Raw genomic sequence first — 9,042 nt, 5'->3', positions numbered from 1 at the left:
TTTAAAATGGAGTAGAATGGTGAATAAAGCTCCAATCCTTCTCCTAAACGGAGAAAAAATACCATATCCACCAGTGAGTTGTGAGCTAAATTGATCGATAGTGCACTAAAATCTGCAAGAGAATTAAGATAGTAACATACAAAGACTTTTTATAAATTTGAAATAGTAAATAATATAATTATTTCTAAGCAATAGAGAAATAACTTGCACAAAAGTTCATGTATTTAAATATGATAAAACTTAGATTTAGCATGTTTGTATCTCTATGTAGGTAAATGCGATTGCATTATTTTGTAATAATATTAAATAAGGAGTGAAAAATATTGAAGTATGAATATTTTTATTTGAAAAATCAACATTTGAACAAACCTGCACTTATCCCGAAATAAATCAGAGATGAATACGAAGTAGGTTAATGTAATTCGAGTGGTTTATACGTAACGCCATATTTTTACCATTGTTATCCCCCGGTCGTGAACCCAGCGGCCATTTTATTTCCGCCCTCATATATTTCATTCCGAAAACTCCGAACCGACTATGGAATGGCTTCTCTGTGAAAATTGTTTGGACAAAATTGACATGACAAAAATTAACTTACCAGTGGTTTTATTTATGCCGGTTTTATGAGGATTTGAATAATAATTATTGAAAAAGGTGTTTTTAAAATAAAATGTTTGAAGTTTGCTTTTAGCTTCCAGTATGTTTGTGTGTAAGAATTGTACTTAAACATGACTTAAGGATTCAATTGGAGTACAACATTAGATATTAATAGCGGTACGAAGTTCGCTGTTAGTTAGTTAGTTTCAAATAAGTACCTCGATATCCGGCAACCCGCATTGGAGTAACGTGGTGGATTAGACTTTGATCCTTCTCCCACATGGGGAAAGAGGGCTTTTCCCAGTAGTGGGATATTAAAGGCTGAAACGTTAAATACCTTGATCGATTACGATTTAGCTTGTCCGTCCTGAACGTCCCACGTAACATTGGCTGGGCATGGGCCTTTCGCTCCGATCCTTTCTCCATGTAGGAAAAGTATCGGCGGGTTGGCGGAAAAAAGCCTACTTGATAATTGTATATTTTTGTTTTAAATGGAGTTTTATAAGATAGAGGCAAATAGCATAACTGTTAATGCACAGAAGACAAGTAAATATAATCTCCTAACATACATACCACACGCAACAAAACCATTTACTGAAAGTAACGTAATTATAACGGCCATTATTATAAGGAATAAGTAAACATTACTCGACACACTAGTATTAACTTTATGCATGTAGTAATAAAGTTTATTTTCTTTAGAAATATTTTGCCGTAGGCAAAGCACGTGCGCCCACGAATATAGTACATCCGCTTGGATTTATTTGCTGTCATGATTTATATACTTAATGTTCTAAGTGGCATTTCTAAGCTCAGCTAAGTGTTAGTAGAGTATTAAGACAATTTGTGTGAATCAAGCACAAAATATTTACTAAAGATATATACAATTATACATCGTTGCAAAATTCGTGCAAGAAAATGTATTTTTTGCACAAATGTTAAGTCGTAGCATATTGTTATGTATGAATTGTGAAATGTAATATTTAAAAAAATATATTTAAAATTTTTTTATTTAATTAAATTGGAATTTGAATTACCACACAAAAATAAATCGAGAATTTTTTTCACAATACAAAATAAATACACGTCACACTAAGTGCTTTTTAATTTTTTTTTCATCTTTTAAAGTATCAACACTCTTAGTAACCAAAATGGTACTTATCTTGTGACTGATCTATCTATCTATTATCTTGTGACTTGTGAATGATACCACATGCAAATGCACAAAATATGTACTGTTTCATTTACAAAACTAGAGTCCTGTGTCAAACTTTAATATAAACAGCGACGTCTTAATAGTACTAGCGATAGGCGTCCCTTGGGATTGGATCCTAAATGATTGTTAATATCGTCACACTAGATAATTCTAATAAAAAATGAGTCAAAGCAACGTACGAGTATATTACAGAGATAAAGTAAAAATTTTACGTTGACACTAGACATTTTTACCGCTCGGCTCATTATTATTTTTTTGTCAGTTCAATTCGGTTGTAAATTTGAGGGTTGAAGATACTTTTTGCTCACATTTTTTAATATATATTGTACTAAGAAAAGGCTTTTAATTATTCTAGATCTAGACAAACGAAATAAAAAATTTAACATATAACGCTAAGCGTATAGTTTAATTAAGAATCAACTAAAAAATTAAATATTATTTTTTTGTCGTGTCGTCTATCAATATTTTCATACAAACTTTATCCTTAGTCGTAAACTCGTAACTTAAACGTAAACTCGATCTTATGTTTTCCACAAACATAAGGTGTACATTTCGGCAATAAATCTTTATTTATATCTAATATATATAACTATTAAAATTACAGTTTTAATCGTTTATAATTTTTTATCGAGCAGTTTTGGCAAAAGTGGAATCAAATAAAGTTGTTTTTTTTTTTAATTTATTTTGACCAATTCAGTACAATAATTACATTTTGTAACGGGGGTCGTTACTTATTAATTTATATTAGGTACAAATTTGTAACAATAACAAACTAATTATAAATAATGAACTATATCGAAACTTAGTAACATTTCTAAAAATAGCCTCAATGAATAGATGTACGTGTTACCCCGATGAAGGCGTTCGGATCGACTGACTAACGACTGGCCAATCCCCGCGCACACGCCGCAAAAGTGTGGTAGTCAGACGTTGAACGTCAGACTACCACGCATTAGGGCCTAATCTATAGGCAAGTTCTCGTCCGTATTTATAGTAGGCGCGTTACACCCTCCCCCTTTTGACCTGGCGGTGAACACGGGCGGGTCAAACGAAAGAAACGCGGCGAAACGGAAAGAAAACAGAAAGAAAATGAGAAGCTAACTCGATTTACGCGGGCGACCTCTACGACGTTTTACGACTACCGGCTCAGGACACTCACCTTCCCTTGCGTGGTAACGTCGCAGATCGGAAACATGGTATTTGCCGAATACTTCACCAGAGGGTTCGTAAGCTAGGAGATACGACGTAGGGCTTACCTTCCTTGAAATAACGTACGGTCCATCCCTCTTAGGGGCCAACTTAGAGGTTATACCCTTACCAGCATTGCTCAACACATGCGATTTCATCAAGACAAGATCTCCTTCCTCAAAGTGGGGAGCATCAGCACGTTTGACATCAACGCGCTCCTTCTGGATATCCTGGTGCCGTTCAATGTGCTCCTTGGTGTCCGAAATTGTGTCGGCAAGCTTGAGTAAGTACGGAGTTATCTGAGGGACAAAGTTCTCAGTTTCTACCACCGTACGAAGATCAGCCTGAGCGGAGATCGGCGATCGGAGCTCTCGGCCGAAGGTAAGGTATGCTGGTGTATGTGTAGTCGAACTACAAACAGAACTGTTAAAGGCAAATCGAATAAAAGGCAATACCTCGGGCCATTGCTGGTGACGTCCTTCCACCAAAATAGCCAGGTGAGCCCTTAGATCCCGATTCTTCCTCTCCACCGGATTGGATTCAGGATGGTACAGGGGAATGAAATTCTGCTTTACCCCTAAGACGAACATTGCCTTTTGCATGACGTCAGCCACAAATTGGACTCCGTTGTCGGAAATCATTCGACGAGGCAACCCATACCTCATAAAAACCTCATCAACAAGGGTCTTGGCACAGACCTCAGCAGTAGCCTCGGTGAGAGCAAATAATTCGACCCACTTACTTGCGGTGTCTTCGACAATTAATATCCACCTCTCACCCTGGGGTCCTTTAGGTAAAGGTCCAAAGAGATCGACTGCAATAACCTCAAACCGCTGAGCTGGAACTGGAGTCTGGAGCAAACCAGCCGGTTTTAGATTGGATGCTTTGTACCGTTGGCACTCTATACAGGTTTTTAAATAATCTGCAACATACCGTCTTAACCCGGGAAAATAAAATCGTTGCGAGATGCGATGAATAGTCCTCTGGATCCCTCCGTGAGCAGCGGTGGGAGAGTCGTGACACTCGAACATCACCTTGCTACGCAAGCTCGTGGGGACAACAAGTTGTGGTTCCTCCGACTCGGAATCTTCGGAGTATTTATATAAGACACCTTGAGCGAGCAGATACCCTCGCTCGGTCCACCTAGAAATGGATAATTCATCGGTACCTTCCAGGTCAGTGAGGATTTTTGACACCTCTGGGTCGGATAACTGTGCATCCCGGGTAGTGGTGGCATCCCAGCGCGGCACGTCGACACTCACGGGGCAGACTCCACAGTCATCCGATGAACCGGATTCAAGTACTGGGCGGCTAAGCGTGTCAGCTATGACGTTGGCCTTCCCGGGAGTATATTCGAATTGTAGGTTATATGCTTGTAGTTTCAAGGCCCATCGAACAAGCCTTCCACTTGGGGACTTAAGTGAAAACAACCACTTCAGGGGCTGGTGGTCACTGCGAACACATACCTGATGCCCATCAATATAGCCTCTGAACCGCTCAACGGCCCAGACGACTGCTAACGCCTCTCGCTCTGTCGTTGAGTAGTTGCGCTCCGCCGAGGTCAGGAGACGGCTGGCGTACTCAATCGGACGTTCAGCAGGCGGTGACTCCCCCTGGAGTAGACATGCACCCAGTGCAAAGTTACTGGCGTCAGTCCTAAGGATAAATTGTTTAGAATAAGCGGGCTGTATCAAAATAGGAGCCGTGGTAAGGAGCCGTTTGAGAGACTCAAACGCACCTGCCTGCTCTGAGCCCCATATCCAGGTCTGACTCTTTCTTGTCAAACGAGTGAGTGGTTCGCTTACCCTTGCGAAATCCGGGATAAACTTCCGGAACCACGAACAAGTTTGAAGGAATGTACGAAGTTGCTGAAGATTATTGGGTTCCTTCATTTCCAATACAGCACGTACCTTATCATCGTCAGGGGATATACCTTCCCGTGAGATCACGTGACCGAGGTATTTGACTTGCTCCCGAGCAAAAGCGCACTTATCTCTGTTTGCTCGTAGTTTAAATACGCGGAGACGGTCGAATACCGCACGGAGATCTAGAAGGTGTTTGTCAAAACTGTCAGATATGACCAGTAAATCATCGAGATAGGCTAAAATAGTAACGTCTTGGAGAGAAGCACCACTTCGGAATCGGTCTATTAACCGCTGGAACGTCGCTGGGGCGTTCTTCAGGCCGAACGGCATGCGTTTGAAGCGATACGTACCAAAGGGCGTTACGAAAGCCGTTTTATCTCTGTCCAAGGTCATCACTTGCCAATAGCCATTTCGGAGGTCGAGCGAGGTCATCACACAACCTTTATTAGTGAACTGAAGAAGTTCGTCGATACGCGGCATGGGGTAGGAATCGGTCTTCGTGACAGCATTCAGCTTCCTATAATCAACGCAAAACCTATACGTACCATTAGACTTGGGTACCAGGACACATGGTGCTGACCACGCAGACTCACATTCCTCTATAACATCCGCCGCTAGCATCTGATCGAGCTCGGCGCGCATTATTTCCTTTTTCGCCGGCGTCAGACGATACGGAGGTACAGCGATTGGAGGGTGATCACCGGTGTCGATACGATGCTCCGCAAAAGGAGTCGGCTCCCCGACCTCCTCAAAAATATCAGCATACTCACCGAGAACCTCCGCCAGACGTATCCTCTCTAATTCCGTTAAGCACCTTCCCTCATCATCGCGTAGTAAATTGACCGACGCGCAGCTTAACGGTTCGCGTGGACTCTCACACGACAAAGGATGAATGTCCTGAGGCGATATCGCTGTGAACCAAGTCATGTTAGAAAAGTTTATCACTAATTGTGCTTTAGTAATGAAATCGATGCCTAACAATGTTTCATTATACAAAGCATCGGGAAATATAATAAACTCAATCGGTATTATTAACGAACATAATTCGACATTAACAAATGTTAATAATATTTCCGTATTACGAACGGAACCATCCGCGAGTTTAACGGACATATTTTCGGCGCGAAACGTCGTACCTAAACGTTTGAGAAGCGCGTAGAGGGTGTAACCCGCGATACTACGTTTAGCCGCAGTGTCAAGCAAAGCGATACCATTTTGACCTTGGATACTTATGTCTAGCACGGGTCGACTTAGCGACTGTTTAACATTAGAATACAAATTTGAAAACTTATCACAATTAATCGAATAGAAACCTTTAGGCTGAGGGCTCACATTAATTTTACATTTCGGACAATTACTCTTAACAAAACCTTTCTCACCACAACCATAACATGATACAGTCTTATTACTATTAATTCTCTTAACACATGTATCGCGGACATGTCCACGCGACTTACAATATACACAAAATAACTTTTTATCACTATCACTATCACTTTTCGCGTTATGCAGGGACGACGACTGTAATGGCGGCGCGTTCCTCGCCGCTACGTAGGCGCGGGAACCGCGAACGGCGACGCGCGACACGTTCGAACGTGTCGACGCGTGATCCACAGCATGCTCGTCGGAAACGGTCGGTGACGCCTTGTGCGACTGCGACGTTGTCGATACCTTTCCAGTAGCTGGTGATATGCTCTCTATGAGCGACTCCTCCACGCTACGTGACTTATCGATGAGAGATTCTATGGTCATCACTGTATCTCTAGGAATTCTTTTCCGTATACGTTTATGTAATAACCCATAAATCATATCTAACCTGGTTTCCTCCGGTAACTGATAAGGCAGCCTGGATAACATAGCGCGTATCTTTACGATAAAACTGTCTGCGAGTTCATCACCTTGCTCGGCAGAAAACACATCTCGTAACACTTTATACGTAGGGCGCGGCACACCATACATCGAGCGTAATCGCTTGAGAGCGTCAGGCCACGAGGAAACTTCTTTCCGGACCCCTCTCCACCATATAGCAGCTTCTCCTTGCATGAGCATCGGTAAGCCCCGCAGTGCAATATCATCGGGAACTGATGCACATTCTTTAAATATTTCTACTGAGTCGATGAAAGCCTCCACGGCCTCAGGATCACGTGAAGTACCGTCGAAGCGCGCCATGCACTTCGAGAGGTTACCAGTTGACGTAGACGTTGAAACCGACGGGGGTGGTGATGCGGTGGCAGTGGCAGACGTCGATCCACTCCCCAAACCATGCGATGTCAAAAGGGACTCGACGAGTTGTCGGTTCGCCTCGGCCTGCGATTTCGATAAAGCGGCCAGAAGCGTCGACAGCTGGTCCTCGGACATGAGCACTGGTGACGGTGAGGGCATTGAGTCTTGATTTTCATCACCGGAATGACTGCTTGCATCACTATCTTGACGAGTACGTATTTTACGCGGCGGCATTTTGCGTAGAAATATCTCGTCGTAATGCCGTAATGTTCAGCGAAACTTGTAGCTACACGTTAGGAGCCAGATGTAACGTGTAGTGACTCTTGTAAGGCCACACGTTGGGACGACAGATGTAACGGGGGTCGTTACTTATTAATTTATATTAGGTACAAATTTGTAACAATAACAAACTAATTATAAATAATGAACTATATCGAAACTTAGTAACATTTCTAAAAATAGCCTCAATGAATAGATGTACGTGTTACCCCGATGAAGGCGTTCGGATCGACTGACTAACGACTGGCCAATCCCCGCGCACACGCCGCAAAAGTGTGGTAGTCAGACGTTGAACGTCAGACTACCACGCATTAGGGCCTAATCTATAGGCAAGTTCTCGTCCGTATTTATAGTAGGCGCGTTACAATTTTAATTAACAAGTAACTTAAAAAGTCTATTCACTCAGTAACTAGATGCTTATTTATTATAGACATTGGTTTTAGCTATATATAGGTACAAGATGATTAAATATAATTTCTGTTGGATCTGTATTTTAATTATCACTTATTATTACATAATTATTTCTTTATACATCAATCATATAAAACTAATAACAACAACAACGTGTGTAAATATCATATATATTATTACGCTAAGATTAAGATGTTTGCCTTCCTTTTTAGAAAAAAACCTCACAATTACTCCACATAAATTATATATCATTTTATAGGTAATTGCTTGCTCTACCGGAATCATCAACTAAAAAATTTATGATTGCTTTTGTTTTTGTAAATTAATTAATTATTAAAATTATATATATGATGGCTTTAATTTTGAAACAACGTCAACATGATTGAGGGTCGGCAATTCTTTTACTTATTTAGTGCGAATTATTCGCACGGGTATTTATTTATTTATTTATTTATTTATTGATCCACCAACATTTGTTTACATCAATACATACAAAAACAAAAATACATAATATACATAACTTAATCTAGATGTAACAAACACTTACAGGCAAATACATCATGCTTAATAGAAATAAAACTTCTAATCACGAGTTGAAGTAAAAACTAAATAAAAACAAAATAAAAAAAAAAACACAAAAAAAGAAAGAAGTATAAACACATTTTAAGATGATTGGAGTTCGGTATTTAACACGGGTATTGCTTGTAATATTTTATAAAGTATATAAAACATTCGATAATATTAAAATACAACATCTTAAACGTTATCAAACAATGTATTAATTACTATTTTTAATTCACAATTTACGACATTAAATTTTACTTCATCATTACAGCCTATACAGTCCACTGCTGGACATAGGCCTCCACAAGATTACGCCAAAAATAACGTGAACTCATGTGTTTTGCCCATAGTCACCACGCTGGGCAGGCGGGTTGGTGACCGCAGTACGGGCTTTGTCGCACCGAAGACGCTGCTGCCCGTCTTCGGCCTGTGTATTTCAAAGCCAGCAGTTGGATGGTTATCCCGCCATCGGTCGGCTTCTTAAGTACCAAGATGGTTGTGGAACCTTGTTATCCCTTAGTCGCCTCTTACGACACCCACGGGAAGAGAGGGGGTGGCTAAATTCTTTAGTGCCGTAGCCACACAGCACACTTTTTACTTAATTATAATAATTTCGCGCCAATACCAGTGACGCCGCGTTGGCGCAGCGGTCAAAGCCATGAATTGTACCTGTTGCGCTGGCGGTTGCGGGTTCGATCC

General features: G+C 40.9%; 1 protein-coding gene across 1 annotated transcript; it reads left to right on the top strand.

The window, feature by feature from the left end:
- Window positions 1-6,673: 6,673 nt before the first annotated feature.
- Window positions 6,674-7,258, top strand: LOC123657456 (the record flags this gene model as incomplete). Its single annotated transcript, XM_045592999.1, is given in 1 exon segment — window positions 6,674-7,258. A coding segment is annotated over 1 exon segment (585 nt), but the record flags the coding sequence as incomplete, so codon positions are not given.
- Between the last annotated feature and the right edge of the window lie 1,784 nt (window positions 7,259-9,042).

The sequence above is a fragment of the Melitaea cinxia genome, chromosome 10 (assembly GCF_905220565.1).
Source record: "Melitaea cinxia chromosome 10, ilMelCinx1.1, whole genome shotgun sequence".
Classification (NCBI taxonomy): domain Eukaryota; kingdom Metazoa; phylum Arthropoda; class Insecta; order Lepidoptera; family Nymphalidae; genus Melitaea; species Melitaea cinxia.
This window is presented reverse-complemented; position numbering and strand designations above follow the sequence as displayed.